A 17,449-nucleotide genomic window follows, 5' to 3' on the forward strand; every position below is an offset into this window, starting at 1 on the left:
TTCACGCTACAACCACCTGCTGCCGCGGAAACAGCCAATAGGAACAAAGAAACAGCAGCACTTCCGGTTTCATGTAGAGCGAAATTATGACGTGAATATCAGAGGGGGTACCTGGACCCGTCATGATTTAGCAGCTGTTCATTCATCTGCACGCGTCGAATGAACAGCGGTAACGTCCCACCTGGGCCGTTTGTTGACGCTTTATGAGACGAGGCTCAAGGTTGGTGTGTTTGAACTCTGTTAATTTGCTATTTCTAGAGGGCTAAGCCTGTAAGCCTGCACCGAAAGCACGCTGAGTGTTGTTGTTTAAGCCTAAAGCTGGTTTTACTGTACGGTGTACGTTCATTTGGAGCATTACAGCTTATATTTCACTCTCCTGTATGTCACACCTGCAGTATATTACGCATTACGGTTAATTTGTAGCTCGTGGCTCTGTGCTAAATGCTGCTTTAGATCTTGCTGCACTGTAGCAAACGTCATAAACAAACACATTCCTGTTAATTTTACTGTTCCTGTTGGGCAGCACTTTAAATATGGATATAGGCCAATTTTATTATATTTTTACTAATATTACAAGCTAAATGTACAGTACACTGAATACAGGTGACACAGGATACGCCTATTAGCAGCAGCATCCCTGAGGGCTACGCAATGTTGTGAAATGGAGATCACTTACCGCAAGCTTTTAGCAACCCTTGCATTGTTTATGTATTGACTGTAATCTCATATTTGCCATGTAAGCTTGATTGTGATGACATGGGCCAGGATGGAAATGTGGGTCAATAACTTCACTGAAACTGGTGTAAACAAACGGGTGGGCCACATCAACACAGGACCCTGACTTATTTGTCTTTTAAGCATTAATCCTGCTTTGTTTGCTCAAATTAAATGGCCACACACCCATGTATACAATTACACATATACCTATATATTTGGGCAAAAAGCTAAAGGTCATTCTTCCCTTGTCAAAGTAGGAACACATTAGGTATTAATTTTATCATCAATGGAAGAACTAACAGATTCAGAAGTTATATATTTGGAAGGACAAATTATTAAGGCTGCACTTTCTGCATCCACCTACTCCTCTTCCTTCCAGGTGCAGCCATGCCCGTCTCCCTGCTATGGGCGGTAGACGTGTACGGGCGGGTCTACAGCCTGTCCACGGCGGGCCAGCAGTGGGAGCAGTGTCGGGATGCCCTGATGGAGTTCAAGCGGGTGACGGCTGCTCGGCAGTGCTGCTGGGGCATCGCCTGCGACAACAACATCTACCTGAACGTCCACGCCTCTGACCTGCCTGTACGCTACCAGGAGGAGACCTACGAGAACCAGGTTGGGCGTCTTTACCCCTTTGGATGCGTTTTTGTAAAGACAGACAGAAAAGTTTTATGCTTATTTGAGTCTAAATAAACAACAATAAAAGGAAGACAGGTTTGTTTATTATGGTTTATTTTTCTGTGACTATCCTTTATTTCCTGCTCAAAGTATCCCAAGTGAAATTGAGGACTTCCCCTTGTACTTATGTAATGTGGAATGACAGAAAGCGTGAGTGCAACATCCTCATACAGCGCGGTACTTCCTCTGTTGCTAACTTTAGCACACAGTCAGCTGCCTGCCATAACAAGTTAATAAGAAGCACGCTTGACCCTAATTAAATCAAAATACAACACACAATGATCGACTGTTTGTGGAACTCAAATGGCAGAAAAAGACTAATAAGATTTAAGCTTCCTTTGAAACAGTTTGGAAAACAGGAGACTTTTGTTTCATTTGTTTTGACCCTGTGTCAATCAATCTCTGTCTGTCTCTCAGCGCTGGAACCCTGTCGACGGTTTCTCTGAGCGTTTGTTGCCTAGCGATCGCTGGCAGTGGAGTGATGTCACAGGTTTGCAGCACCAACCTCTGGACAACTTTCAACTCCCCTCCAGCAGCTGGGAGTGGGAGGGCGACTGGTACGTGGATGAAAACTTTGAGGGCGAGCCCACAGAGAAAGGGGTGAGTGTCCAGTTATTTTTTCACTTTTCTCATTACTGCAGCATCATTTTGTTCTGTTTTATTCGTTCCTGCTTTGTTATAACGATGGAGGTGTTTATACCCGCAGGGGTGGAGCTACGCCATCGACTTTCCCGCCACCTACACCAAAGACAAGAAGTGGAACTCCTGTGTCCGTCGCAGGCGATGGCTCCGCTACAGGAGGTACAAAGCCATGGATGCCTGGGCTAAGGTGGGTGGTATACTGTGTGTGTGTGTTTGTGAGTGTAAAGCTTTCAGTTTGTTCACCTGCCTCTCTCTTCATGTGTGTGTTGACAGATCCCCGCACAGCAGACGTCTCTACCAGATCCCTTCAGCGACATCAGCTGTGGAGGCTGGGAGATCAACGAGGAGCCCAGAGGACGGCTGTCACTGTGGGCCGTGTCCCTGCAGGGAAAGGTACAGCTCACACACACACACACAGACATACATGTACAATTGAATCTTTATTTATTGCATCTAATAATATCCTTTTGTCTAACCTATTTAATTTTCAAATTTTGGCTGTATAAACAGATGCTAGAACGGCCACATATACAGATCACATGCTCAAAGCCGAGTCCCGTCAGATAAACAACTGTATTACTTCAAGATGCAGACTTCCTGTTCTTCTTTCTAACCCTCCGTGTCTCTCCGTCCAGGTGTGGTTCAGAGAGGGAATCTGTCACCACAATCCCGAGGGCTCCTTGTGGGAGGAGATTTCTCTCCCCGGGGAGGTGGTCCAGATCAGCTGTGGCCCGGGGGATCTGCTCTGGGCAGTGCTGTGGGAGGGGCAGCTCATCGTCAGGGAGGGCATCGGCAGAGACTGCCCCAAAGGTAACACCAGCTCACCTGTGGGAGGGGGATGTGGTTAAAGTGGATTATGTATTGAGAATATAATTGTCTTCATGTCAGGTACCTCCTGGGCTGTGGTGGACTCTCCCAATCCGGATGTGGGAGCCACACACGTCGCTGTGGGAGTCAACGTAGTTTGGGCTTTGACCAAGGACAACAAAGTAAGACATTTCTTACAATATAAAAAAGGCAACAGTTTTTAAAGTTATTTTAATTGAAGAATTTAACATTTAACAACAAGGAAAACTGTCCTCATGACCAGCCATCCAGTGGTTCAGCTATACAACCAGCCAGTTAAGAAAAACTGCATTGGCAAAGAGGAAAATCCTGTTTGAGAAGTTAAGGCTAAACAGCTGATAACAGTAATGTGTTAGCAGATGTGTGTTTTGCTAAATGGCACTTTTTCCCCACCCTCCTGCTGTGCCAGGTGTGGTTCAGACGCGGCGTGAACTCCCACAACCCCAGTGGCTCCGGCTGGATCAGCATGGTGGGAGAAATGATCATGATCAACGTCGGGCTCAACGACCAGGTGAATGTCCATCAACGTGACGTCACATCCTGCATAAAGCAGTTATTGTGATGTGGAAGTGTTTAAATCGACCTGCTGCTGCTGTCGTGTGCAGGTGTTGGCTATCAGCTCTGAGGACCGGGCGGTGTACTTCAGACAAGGAGTGACCTCTAGTGAACTGAGCGGGAAAACCTGGAAGGCCATCAACGTCCCCCGAGACGGAGATCGATCCCACTCCAGCGCCAGCGCCAGCAGCCTGCAGAGGTGGAGAAGCATCAGCTGACGCACACTCACACACACTAGACACTTACAATGATTATAATGTTTGCTGGTAAAACTATAATGCATTAATCTTGTTCCTCTCCCTCCTCTTCTCAGTGCTGGATGTTATTTCTGTGGCGAGGTCCAGGCTCAGTCAGCACCCAGCGATGTCGAATCAGATACAGACAAAGCATCTACGGATGGAGCCAGCTGCCTCGTCACCTCCACCTCCCCAGAGTCCTTTGTCGACGCCCCCACAGACCAACCTACAGAGACCCCCAAACCACGCATCCCCAAAGTTACCAGCGACAGCTTCATCTCCGAACTCGTCTCCGACCGAGAACCAGGAAGGAGCTCAAGAGAGGCCGGTCCAGCCGTCCTGGAGGAGGAGACCATCACTGAGGAGGGAGAGATCAAAGCCCCCTGTGCTGGTGTAGCTTTATCCCCCAGCCAGTCTGGAGCTCCTCTTGACCCACAGTGGAGTAACGTGGATCTGGAGGAGGCGCAGGGCCAGCAGGTCCAGCAGGCTCAGGCGGGAGCAGTGATGGACTCAGCCGACACCTGCAGCCTGTCGTCAGTGGCCACGTACTCTCTGGCGATGGAGGACCCGTATGGGGCGGATGAGCACCCTCTGTGGGCGTGGGTCAGTGGAGGAGGCTGCTCTGTGGACAGTCACTCCCAGCTCAGCTGGTTCAACTCTATGAACACTTCATGTGAGTTCAATGAGATAGTTTAATTTCATTGAATGAGCTGTTAATGTCGTGCTTTTCAGCTTAAAGAGGGGGTGTTATGCTGTTTCACATTTTAAGACATATATATAATGTTACAATGTTGGATGTCCAAACTAAACGTGGGTGAAGTTTCAAATCTGTAGGTAAAAGTATGTTTGAGTAATCCCAAGTCTGCAGGCTGATGTGAACGCAAGGTTTCAGACTTTGTGACATCACAAAGTGCAGCCTCAGCAGGCTTCGGAGAGCTGGCCAATCAGAAGAAAGTGGGCTTGTAGGGGGCGGGGTTTCTTAAAGGGACAGAGCTGACTGAGTCGCTTCAGGCAGAGGCTGTATGAGGGCCTGCACAGAGCAGCAGTGTGAAGAAAATGAGGAGTTTTTTTAACTGTAAATTAGAGCAACTGACTCTGGATTTGATGCCAGTTCCGATATTAGGGAGTAAAAAAATACTTATATCGTTCTAAAAAAAAAGACACACTCTGCCAGTGATAGGGACGGTCCTCATTTCCCATCATGCCTGCTGCCTAGTGCTGAGTAGTTTAAGTTAAGTTGTTAAGTTTGCTGTTTTATGTTCCAAAATGCAAATAATAATTTTTGTTAGTGTTTGTAATGTGTCTGTTCAGAACACATGCTCTGCATATGGCATATGTTGGTGATTGTGCTGGTTTATAGTTGTTATCACGAGTGAGGTGGCTGTTACATTCCTTGACTCCAGCTGAATATTACGTAAACAGCTGTGAATAAGGCCCATGTGTTAAAATATAAATATAGCACCCTCTGTTTGTTAAAAGACAAAATGACGCTGCTTTATAGTGTTGGGAATTTCGGCTCTTGAAAGGGAGCCGGATCTTCTGGCTAAGTTCTTTTCCGAGACCCATTCAGAAGAACGGCTCACCGTTCTTTATGATACAACTCTGAATGACTACAGAGATGTCAACAAAAAAAACAACACACCTGGTAAAAGAGTCCGTCTGCGATCACCGATGTCTCAGTAGTAGATGCAGTAAACAAGTCCGGGCAGGTCTCCCTCACTGCTGTGTTTCGGGGGAATGTGCGGAGTCATGCTGCATTCAGGTGCGCTCAGAAACGCGAGTGATCAGAAACATGACCTTTTTTATAGTGGAGGGTTATAATGTTGCTCACAGTTGGCACTATGTTGTGGTGCCATGATCCCGTTGCACGTGGCCTGGTATAGCAGAGCAGGCAGTGAAATTTGTGCTATAAAAATAACAGCTCTCACCTGCGACTCGGTTCATGTCGTCCACACCAAAAAGCCGTTTAAAAGAATCGGATCGTTCGCAAACGTCACAACACTACTGCTTTACACGTGCCCAGTTAAGTTTAAGTTTAAAATTCAGACTATTTTGTTTCCCCTCTTGATGTTTTCGTTCTTGTTCTCCCCAGCATTGGTCCAGTCAGTCCAGTCCATGAGTCTGTCGGTCACCCCGGCACAGACGGCAGCCTGGAAGAAACAAATCTTTGAGCAGCTCAACGAGAGGACAAAAAGAGAGCTGGATAATTTCAGACATTATGAACAAGCCATTGAGCAGGTGCGAGCAGTAAACACAAGGAAGAGTTATTGGTCCGATATTTGTACGATTTTACTTATTTTTGTCTTTTGTTTATCGTAAATAACTCCACCCTTCTGCCTCAACACCTGCAGTCTGTGTGGGTGAAGAAGGGGACGATGCAGTGGTGGAGAGACTGGAAGCCGCACAAGTGGATGGACGTTCATTTTGCCCTGGAGCAGTTCTCTGGACCGGAGGGCAACAAGGACGGCATCCTGTTCATCTATTACAACTTCTACGAGGAGAAGAAGGTGAGCACGACATGTTTGTGTGTTAGACTTACAGTAGAGTTCTTTTATACCTTCTTTAGTGAAAGTTTTGGTTTCACTATTCATTATCAAGGTCAGATTGTCACAATGCCTGCAGCTAATAAGACAAGAGAGACAGTAGTGGATGAGTCACTCAAATGAATCATCTCTGCTCTCTCTTGCACTCACTACTGCTTTTCTCTTCTTCTTCTTTCTTGCTCTGTTTACTTTTTCTTTTTACTTTCTGTTTACTTTTCCTCTTCTCCCCTCTTTGCTGTCGCCCCCTCCAGTACCTGCACGCCTTCATCAATGAGGTCACCATCCTGGTTCCCGTGCTAAATGACTCCAAACACACTTTCGCCATCTACACTCCTGAGCGGACCAAACAGAGGTGGCCAATCAGGGTGGCTGCAGCCACAGAGCTGGAGATGCAAGACTGGGTATGTACTGACACTAAAAACCATGGTGTTATTATGCACTTTAATTGTGTCTGTTACTGTTTGTAATAGTTGTTTCTCTCCTTCCCTTTCCAACCCACTCTCTGCTTTCACTCCGTCACGATCTCAAGCTGGCGCTGTTGAGCGTGTCGTGCTGCGACTCCAGGGGGATCCAGGGTCCCCCCTCCAAACAGGCCATCTGGTCCATCACCTGTAAAGGGGACATCTTTGTCAGCGAGCCCTCTCCTGCTCTGGAGGCCATGCCTTACCCCACACCCTGCGACCAGATGTAAGAAGAAGCCCTGCGTCATTCACAGTCACATGTGATGTTTGTATCATTGTGGGTTTATTTCTTAATCACTCATCGTTTGAATATTTAATTTCCTTTGCACAGGTTCTGGCGGCAGGTGGGAGGTCACCTCCGTACGGTGGAGTGTAACAGCGTCGGCATCGTGTGGGGGATCGGCTACGACCACACTGCCTGGGTCTACACCGGGGGCTATGGAGGAGGCTTCTTCCAGGGACTGGCCAGCAGCACGGATAACATTTACACACAGGTGGATGTGAAGAGCGTTTACATCTATGAGAACCAGAGGTGGAACCCTGTGACCGGCTACACCAACAGGTAGTGCCCTCAAGTTACTCAAGTTAAAGATGGAAGTTTGTACTACATTATAAAAGTGTGACATGACAAACACATGCAAACATTACCAGCTGAAGTACACTGTTGCCTGTGATCACTCAGGACTGATTTTAAGTGTGTTTGGTTTATTTAGGGGGCTTCCTACAGACCGTTACATGTGGAGCGACGCATCAGGACTACACGAGTGCACAAAAACAAATACGAAGCCTCCCTCCCCTCAGTGGACGTGGGTAAGTACAGCTACTCACACACTTCTCTCTTTTCCACTTTGAAAGCTATAAATATCAGACAAGGTGTGGAGCCAAAAATACAAACATGTGCAGTGTTTCACTTCCCATTTTATCTGCTGTTTTCAGGTCGCTGAGTGGGCCGTCGACTACAGCGTCTCTGGGGGGACGGACAGAGAAGGCTGGCAATTCGCAGCTGATTTTCCAGCGTAGGTTTCACTAACCTTTCCTGATACTCACCTTTGTGTCTTTGCTGCTCTCATAGTTATACATTATTATTCATTCTTACTTCCTCTTCCTCATCTCTCCATGCAGGTCTTATCACGGCTATAAAACAATGAAGGACTTTGTACGTCGCAGGCGATGGGCCAGGTACTATAAAAAGCAACACTGACAGTAGCCTCTCCAGTCTGTTTGTTAAGCAGGTACAGAGCGGCCTGAAACTGTGCTTGACATTTGCTGGTTTTGTTTGTGTGATTGTGTGTTTGTTTTGTTTTTTTAAAGTCAATTTAGCAAGGGAGATAGAACAGAGACTGGGATTAAAATAGGTCTCATGTATAGCAGGTGGAAAAAAATCTACTATTGTTAGAAAATCTGGGTACTCCGGCTTCCTCCCAAAGTCCAAAGACATGCTCGTTAGCTTAATTTGTGACTCTAAAATTGCCCGTAGGTGAGTATGAGCGTGAAAGGTTGTCTGTCTCTGTGTGTCAGCCCTGTGATTGACGGGAGATCAGCCCAGGGAGTAACCCCGCCTCTCGCCCAATGACAGCTGGGATAGGCTCCAGCCCCCCCGCGACCCTGAACAGGTTAAGCGGTATAGATGATGGATCTTTAAATAGTATTATTTGTGACTAAAGTAGAGAGGTGTTTGACACTATAAAAGCAGCATCTTTACAGTTGACAACTGATCTTTTCAAGCCTTAAAAACTGTTGGTAGTACTGAGTGTTGTATACGATTTCATCGCATTATATTTAGGACAGTTAAAGATCGATTTAAATTGGATTATTGAATATAAAATGTGGTTGATTTAATTTTAACATTTTTACAAACTTATAGAATAAAACTGTATTCATCGCAAAGGAAATTTTATAGAACAAAAACAAGTAATACAAAATAATTAAAGTATAAGTGAAATAAATACAATATAAAGTGTATAGAGGTTAAATGCAGAGAGACCGTGCCTAATATAATAACAATAGCATAATAAGAGATTATTAAAGACTAATTAGTAAAAAGTAATGGTCGCAGTGAGCAGTTATTATGTATAACTATTTAAGCAATTAGCTAAGCTGTTTATTTTTTGAGCTTCAGATCTGGGCCCTGTTCTTCAGACTTTTAAACACTGCTTAACATAACCAAGCTAATCAGATTAGCATGTTAGCATCTGGACTTTAAGTTTAAAAATGGAGCTTTGTATAGAGCCAGAAGTCCTCAAAACAAACCTGCACATTAAGAAGCTAATTGATTGTTAGCTGGATGTTAAAGGGGGTACCCAGTACATTAAGTAATTCTCAGGTATAGGTGATTAATATTCCTTTTATTTTATCATGAGAGAGTGTTGGTAAAGTGGTTGTTTTACATGAGAACTTGTAGGTTATAAGTAAAGTTTTATAATAAATAAGTAACCCCCACCAATCTTTCATCAACATGACTCAACGGTTTCAAAGTGTGCCTCATACTTTACCTGCAGCTATAAGCACCCCTGTGAGCTTTTTCTTTACCCTCCTGCACAGGAAGTGCAAACTAGCCACCACGGGACCCTGGCAAGAGATCCCTCCCATACCGCTGAGCGACGTGACCATCCTGCCGTGTGCGGCTCAGAGCAGCGTGGACGTGGTTCCTCTGTGGGCGATCAGCAACAAGGGAGACGTGCTCTGCCGCCTGGGAGTCACCGCTCTGACACCTGCTGTGAGTCACGATCAGACATTCAGATACTCCATGAACGGGTTTGACATCAATTGATGAGTCATACATGAACATTTACAGGCTGTTCTTATTGCAACTGTGGAGAACATTAACACACTTTTGGTCCTTATTTGGGACCCTTATCTTTAGCACTCACGGAAGACGTCAATACATTAGGGGACAATCTTTATGTCTTATATCTTATATGTTAAGTAGCTAAACAAGGACAATGCCAAGATACTTCAACTTAAACTGCTTCAAAAACAATATAAAGAGTATTGCGGAGTGAATTGTTCTAACATCCTCCTGTTGGTGTCTCAGGGATCCTCGTGGCTCCACGTGGGAACCGACCAGCCTTTCAAGTCCATCTCCATCGGGGCAGCCAGCCAGGTCTGGGCCATCGCCAGGGACGGTTCTGCCTTTTACAGGGGATCTGTCTCTGCACAGAGCCCAGCAGGTCAGTGGGAGAAGCTGTGATATTCTGCTTAGAAGTGTAAATAATACCCTTCATTCCACTGTTAAAATGTACTCCTTATTGAGCAGACTTAAGAAGAAGAACTTCTCAGCCTGTGATGCTGCAAACAGATGATTCTCACTTACACATTGTTGTGTGTGTCTCCCTCTGCAGGTGACTGTTGGTACCACATCCCCTCCCCGTCCAAACAGAAGCTGAAGCAGGTGTCTGTCGGGAGGACGTCCGTCTACACAGTAGATGAAAATGGTAAAGCCTTTACGCAAACCTTAAAACTAATTAATACATATCTGGTGTTAATGTTTGATGTTCTGTCTGTTGCCCAGGTAACCTGTGGTACCGGCAGGGTGTGACCCCCAGCTACCCTCAGGGCTCCTCCTGGGAGCACATCTCTAATAACGTGCGCAGGGTCTCTTTAGGGCCTCTGGACCAGGTCAGTACCAGGATATCAGTTCTGCAAGATGGATATTTTTAACTGGATGTTATAGCTGATATTTTATCAGCAGTTCTTATGCTTATCTTAATGTGGTAGTGTGCTGCTCCTGAAGGATTCAATTTTCTCTATGTATACATCAACACGAGTCCTCCAACATCCTCATAAGAAACACCACTTTCAGGTTATAAACAATCCTTGCATGTGGGTATTAACTGTGTTGTTGTTTTGTGTTGTAGGTGTGGATCATAGCAGACAAAGTGCAGGGCAGCCGCAGTCTGAGCTGTGGAACAGTGTGTCACCGACTTGGCGTCCAGCCAATGGAGCCCAAAGGACAGACGTGGGACTACGGCATCGGGGTAACTCACTACAGATACTTAACTGTTGGGCGGTGCTGTTGGTAACGACTGACAGTATTATATTTTGACATATCAGCTGTCGTATGCTGATATTTCCCAACTCATTTTGGCAAACTGAAGATGCTTATACAGTTTATATGCACATATCTTTTTCCACCTAATTGCAAGGACCATCTTGTCTGTCCTGCAGTTGTCATTAGTTTTAACTCACAGCATCCTGCAACTTATTATTATATACTGTGTACTATACCTGCTGTTATCATGATGGCCCACATGCAGATACAGACATAAAATATAATGCTTTTCAAAATATGCACATTCGCTGGGCAGAATAAGAAAACTTAAAGTAATAATCCTGAAGATTTTCATTTAAATAAGTCACTATCTATCGCTGAATGAGGCAACACAATGGTGATTGAGCCTATGGCCCACTGATGAAAGCCTTTGCATTTACAGTATTACAGACTGAGTGTCTGGTGCGACTTTTGCAGAAAAAATCACAAATGGTGTCCAGTTAGCGACGCGTTTTCCATCATCCAGCAGTGATTGGTCTGCCAGAGAGAGTCAGCAGAGCTAAGCGACTGCCTCTCCGGTCTCTGCAAGTGGGGCGAGTAAACGGTAATCTACTATGGCTGAACAAACAAAGAAAAGATCGATCGAACTTCAAAAATAAGTGAAAATCCAAAGAAAAAGAAACAAATTTGACGCTTTTAAAAGTACATACAGCCACCTACTATATCAGTGTGTGCAATAAATTACATAAGATCATCTCAATAGTCTTCCCTGCAGCTAATCTCTAATCTCTCTCTCTCTCTCTCTCTTTCGTCTTCAGGGTGGATGGGACCACATCACAGTGAGAGGGAACTCCATGGAGCCGCCCCGAATCCATCTGTCCTCTCTCACAGACCCGTCAGCCCATACCTAGAGCCGCCTCCCTCTCAGGAACACAGAGGTCGACAGTTATCTTGTGGGACGCTAGACCTGCACACAAAACACACACAAACGTGCACAGCTACTGTACATAGCATTCCTAAACCACTTTACCTGTGTAGAAGTTAGAAGGCACATCTTCTTTCGCTACTGCAGTCAGTGTAACATAAAAATATGACTTTTAAACATTCAGAACAATCTAAATGCTGAGCTGAATCTGCCTCCTTCTCTCCGAGGACACCCTCTAGTCTTTCTAAACATTTCACTGAGCATACATCTCCTCATACGGGCATTTGTCTAGTTATCATAATTATCGCCTACATTGAACTTGATGGTCTTAATGCATTTTTTTCTAATTTAATCACGTTTCTGTTGAATTTTGCAGCTTTCGTGTAAAGAGCGTCGCATCAAAGGTGGAGTTAGAAGGGTAATGTTTTTAAAGGTTTTTTTAAAGGGACAAATTAGGATGCTGCTGAGCTGTCAGCTCCTGGGCCGCTGTCGTGTTCAAAGTAAAAATCATGTTTCATCTTAGCCTGCAGGCAACAGGCCGACGAATATCCTGACAGAGTAAAGCCTGATCACTCTGGAAACAATAGAAAAATTATGACTTGATAGAGCAGACAGCAACATGTTTGTCTGTTCTGCATTTTCGTAGGTTGTTAAAAGGACTCCTTGGAGCCCATTTTCGGCTTTAAACTGTTTGGATGCAGAAAATCCAATGTGGGGTAAAGTGGTGAAAACTGTGAGGCTGAGTTTGGATGGGCGAGAAGCAAGCTGAATGTGACAGGATGTAAAACAAGCAGGGGCGGATCCAGACTTTTTTGACTGGGGTGGCCCAGCTGGGGCACTGATTTAAGCCCCTTTCCAACTGGTCAAAAAACCCGCTAACACCCGGCTTTGTTTCTTAGCAGGAAAGGTTACAATCGGCATTCAGACCCGGGTCAAATGACTCTCCAGTAGACCTGGGTAATTATTGCTTTGGCCCTGATCTGCATTGGGACATGTGCATTGGGAACACAAAACCCCGGTTGGCACGCTAATCTCCACCCCCTTCCAGGCACGATGCTATGATGCGCATTGACGCCCGTCTCCGTCCAAGCAGCGCTCGAACATCGTTCCAAATTTGTCGGCGCCGGGTTTGATAAACAGACTGAATGAGTAAAAGATACAATAAAGACCTAACCACCGTAACATCTTCACTGTTTACTAACCCTGTTTCCGGCGCGTTTGTGACGTCAGTTGGTGACGCAGCAGAAAAGAGGCCCTATACTTCACTGGCAATGGGAAAAGAGACAATCGGCATTTATTTAGCGGGTCTGAAAAACTTGTGTCAACGTGCTAATTTTGGTGGGAAAGGGGTATTATGCAGGGGTAGCATGAAGTATGTGTCCTCATACACGCGCGAATGAATAGCATTTAATTAACCCTTTCTTCTAAGCTTAATTCTTTAAGGACTCAAAAAGATGTAACAATTTAAAGTACTAAAGGAAATGTGCCACTACAAAGAAAGCTACTAGCAGCCTGTTGCAACACCCGCCTCTGACAAGGCAAATAGCCAATCATAGTTTGGGATTTTTGGGCGGCACTTGGGGTGGCCAATCAATTTTCAAGGGCCCAGGCCACCCCTCTGGATCCGCCCCTGAAAACAAGGCAAGCAACCCGAGCAAACTTGAGCCTTAAACTGTTCAAATGGTAAAACTTAGACTCCAACTTCTTGTGAATTAAGAGTTAGCTAGTTAGTTATTTTTTGGGAATTTGGAAGTTTTCCCATCGACTTCCACACAGTTGGAGTTATCTTTTTTTATTTTAGTCAGCATGTAGCACCTGTAACAAGGCCTGCACTGGCTTCATTTACCTGTGGTGGTTGCTGCTTGCCTTGTACAAACAGCTGAGTGATGTTTTCTAAAGATTTTAATATTCATCGTGATCATTGTCATATTGTTTTCATGGAGTACGTGCACTGGTTGGCGATAAGGGAAATGTGGGGATTACTTGTAAAAGTCTTGTGGTTAAAACACTAAAACTGAACCTTCCTCTTTCTCAGGAGAACGTTTGCATGCCGTCTACTTCCTTTGTACTGATGGTAGAGTGACTGAGCAAGAAGAAAACATTAAAATAGGCTATATTTTGTTATATATCTGTAAAATATTAGTATAATATAGTACGTATAGTGGTAATATATTAAGGTAGGGTAGTGTTTGTACATTTAACAAGATAAATTTATTCCAAATGCAGCTTTCCATTGAGATAACTTGTATCAGTTATAGCATTAATTTATGCTAAATGCTGCCTAACATCCCCGCACCATAATGTACTGTCTGTACATGGAGCAGCTTTGAAAGGTTGAGAGTGTACAGAGATCAGTCTGTAGTATCTGTGAACATCACACTGTGTTACTGTAACACAACAGTGTTTTAACATTGTGGAGTACGTTTCTCACGTGTTGTGCATGATCAAAATAACACTCCTTGTCAATAAATAAATGTGTTTATTGATAATAAAATCCTCTTCTCCTGATCTCTTTCACTACATCATCCTGCCTCAAGAACACAGAGTCAAATAACAAACACTTTAAACACGCTCCCTGCCTTCCAGCTACGAGTGCACAGCCGGTGAAAAGTCAAGTGAATCGTGTCTTCAAATTGGTTTTAGGTCGTCCTCATGAGCAAATGAGCAAACACACTTCCTCGCGTCGAAATTTCAATATTCAGTCCTTCTGCTTGCCTTTCCTCTCTTCATCGATGTGACAGTTATGACTCGAGGCTACGCTGGGCAGGTTTCTCAACAGAAAAACACACAAGATGACAAGATAACACAAAAGAGAACAACTTTCTTGCATCGCTCAAAGCTTTATAAAAATGAGATATAAGACACAGGTGGCCCCTCCTTAGAAAAGTACAATAACAAATTAGTCTTTTACACAGGATCCAGGTGGATTTCACTCCAGTCTGCAGAGTCTTGAAATCATTCCATATTTTGCATAAAGGGCAAGTTTGAGACCGCCCCCTTTCTGCTAGTATGGGTTAATGTAACAGCTCCCACTTCCCACAGAGGACACCCCATCGGATCCCAGAGCGGGGTGCTTGTAGATATCGTTATGGTTTGAGATTTGGCCCCTTAAAGTCTACCTCTCTCTGCCTTGGAGAAAACTCCCTGGTGGCTCTCCTCCTCTCCAAACCACCTCATAGCCTCTGTTAGCTGCGCTGGCTCAAGCTGTGCACGTGGGTGAGGTACTGGGTGAGATCTGCCTCCCCCTCCTCCTCCAGGTGCTGCTGGTAGCACTGCAGCAGCTTGGCAGCGCTGGCCTCTGACGGGACCCCTCCAGAAGGCAGGCAGGCACCTGACATGTCCAGGATGATGCTGGTTAAGGATTTGATGTAGTTCTTCGCCAGGGTCAGGGTCTCGATCTTGGACAGCTTCTTGTCAGTCTTGACGTGGGGGATGGCCTCTCGTAACGCTTGGAAGGCGTTGTTGAGTTTGTGCATGCGCTGCCGTTCCCTCTCGTTGCTCTCCAGTCGCCGGACGCTGCGCTCTTTGTTGCTGGAGCCGTGCTGCCTGCGTCTACGGCCTCCTCCTGCTCCTTTTCGCTTGCCGCCCCCGCTCCTCAGAGAGCCTCTCCAGGAGCCACCGATCCGGACGGAGGCCTCCGAGCCCTCCTGCTCGCTGGAGCCGGGCTCTGTGTCTGGTTCTAGCTCTAGCTCTGGCTCGGGGTCAGACCAGGTCCTTCTGGAGAGTTTCCTAGCCTTCCCTTTGGACTTCATCCTGCTGCCTCCTTCACCTCCTTCTCTCTCTGTGATACTGTAGATCTCACAGCTTCAACAGTCCTGGAGTAACGACAAAAATGTTAGAGAAAGCTGAAATTATAACATAAAAACAGAAGCTTTCTCCCAGACAGCCAGCCAGCCAATAGCCCTCTCTCCAATTCAAACAGCCTTGCATCCTGTTGTATCTAATCAGCCTGTTGCAGTGTGAAAAATCCATGATGTTGCTCTGTTAATCTATGCCTCTCTTATCCCCACTGGCCTGCGATAATGCCCACTTCAAGGTTACACATACAAAAACACAGACACCAGCCAGCACTCACTCTCCTCAAATTCTGTTTAACTTCATATGACCATTTAATAGTCAGCTTAAAATATTTAATTTATGATTGAAACCCCTGAAGGCACCTCATTATGTTGAAATGTGCTGTTAGTTGAGGATTTAGGCTACTTCAGGGGGTTCACGAGCAATGGGGATTTCTGAAAGCAAATGATCAAATATGCTAATGAACTACACCTGCTTAAACTAGCTAGATACACTGTTTTACATAGATTAGTGCCCGCAACAATGACTGTAGTTTAATCTCCCTAACGGTAGTGTTGTAACTGATGAGAGATAAACAGTTCCATTCACTTCTCTGCAACCGTGAAAGTAAATTAAACAAGACGACGTGAGATAAAAAAGACTCACCTTGTAAGTTTAAGTAACTTTCCTTCCTCCTCTGAGTGTTTATAGAAAAATCGACACCATGCAGCCGGTCATTGAAGGCAGCATCATGAAGAGAGAGCAGCTCAGCGCAGCTCCGACACACGCACACACACTCACGCAGATAACTGTCACATGTGAGCTACCTGTTAGCTGACTGATGTACACGTAGCGCTGCTCAGCCAATCAGAGAGCAGGAAACACTCCCCTCCAGATCTGCGCTCTGCCCACATGTACCAACAGGCTGCTAAACCGTCTGTTTTTAATAATAAGGAGAGAAAATAATGACGAGGAAAAAAGTGTGAACTTATTTTTTAAACCTGAATTAAGTAAAAGTAAGAATACTATTACTCTCTAAAAACACTCTTTCACAAGTTAAATTTATGTTATTGAACTTCTATGTAAAAGTACAAAATATCAGCATCATAATGTCCCAGAATTATTTAAAATAATTCCCCATATATTTAAGCAAAATGTTTTGTGCATAAAATCAAAAAGTATAGCTATTAAATAATGATGGATGTAGCCCTCTTATCTAGCAACACATAATAGTGTTACAGTCAATGTTAAAAGTCACAATGATTAACAGGAAGTTATATGATTTGGCCCTTTAAGAAAATTAGAGAAAATACAGAATTTGCTAAGTTTAAGTAAAAAAAAAAACTAGCATATTCAATATTTAATATTTTCAAAAGTGACTTTTAATGTCAAAATAAAAGTTATAATGTATCTTCATGGTTGCTTACTTTGAACATGAGCTGTACCGCACCAACAGAATACTACAGCACATGTATGTCCTTAGTAAAGTGTAGTATTTTATGTAGTTTCTCGACTGTATACCTTTCCTTCAGTTTGAAACAGCAGAGGTAAACTGTTTTTGCCTGGCCTGTTAACAGGAGTAAAATGACACAGTTAGTCGAGGCAGAAACGCTGCATTTGGGTTCCTCGTTCACTCCTTTAACTCCAAGCAGTTAACATAATTTCCATTGAGGCTTATCGCCTTCCACAGCTTCATTTGAATACAGTCCTCCAGGCTACACTTGAATGTACAGAAACAGGACTCATTCAAAGTTAGTCACATTATTTACTTTTTACCAGACAAACAGTTTCAGACTTTTGTTTTGCGCTGCACTCTTGTTTTCCCTGTACTGACAGTTTTACCATTGGATACAGCCACACTGCTGTGAACTGAATAAAGATAACAAACAAACAAGGACTGAGGGTAATGAGCTCACACACCCCTTCCCTGAATGTAATTTAGGCATGTCTGTTTGACCTGGGGGTTAAACCACACTGTTGGCAGTTAGGCTTATTGTTCTTTCCTGCTGTGATAGACAGTGGAGTGGGCATAGGGTGGTGTCACGGCACTGAGATATACTGATATACCATTCTTTGAGTTA

General features: G+C 44.6%; 2 protein-coding genes across 2 annotated transcripts; one reads left to right on the forward strand and one right to left on the reverse strand.

Annotated features, from left to right (window-relative positions):
* Positions 1-1,104: 1,104 nt before the first annotated feature.
* tecpr1a (tectonin beta-propeller repeat containing 1a) lies at positions 1,105-14,130 on the forward strand. The gene is made up of 23 exons (XM_069664481.1): positions 1,105-1,329; positions 1,810-1,992; positions 2,099-2,221; positions 2,308-2,427; positions 2,670-2,844; positions 2,923-3,023; positions 3,290-3,391; positions 3,486-3,634; positions 3,749-4,344; positions 5,764-5,909; positions 6,023-6,178; positions 6,466-6,615; positions 6,744-6,901; positions 7,007-7,237; positions 7,389-7,485; positions 7,612-7,691; positions 7,798-7,854; positions 9,217-9,391; positions 9,710-9,845; positions 10,017-10,109; positions 10,187-10,293; positions 10,533-10,652; positions 11,485-14,130. Exons 1-23 carry the CDS (start codon positions 1,105-1,107, stop codon positions 11,575-11,577), a joined length of 3,573 nt encoding a protein of 1,190 aa, XP_069520582.1. The 3' UTR covers positions 11,578-14,130.
* bhlha15 (basic helix-loop-helix family, member a15) lies at positions 14,066-16,115 on the reverse strand. Its single transcript, XM_069664480.1, has 2 exons — positions 16,035-16,115; positions 14,066-15,406 (listed from the first exon to the last, which is right to left on the reverse strand). The coding sequence occupies exon 2, from the start codon at positions 15,341-15,343 to the stop codon at positions 14,777-14,779; it is 567 nt and encodes a 188-aa protein (XP_069520581.1). The 5' UTR covers positions 15,344-15,406; positions 16,035-16,115; the 3' UTR covers positions 14,066-14,776.
* Between the last annotated feature and the right edge of the window lie 1,334 nt (positions 16,116-17,449).

Source organism: Semicossyphus pulcher, unplaced genomic scaffold, assembly GCF_022749685.1.
Source record: "Semicossyphus pulcher isolate SPU_LCO1_2020_fin unplaced genomic scaffold, fSemPul1.0.p SCAF_16, whole genome shotgun sequence".
NCBI classification, from domain to species: domain Eukaryota; kingdom Metazoa; phylum Chordata; class Actinopteri; order Labriformes; family Labridae; genus Semicossyphus; species Semicossyphus pulcher.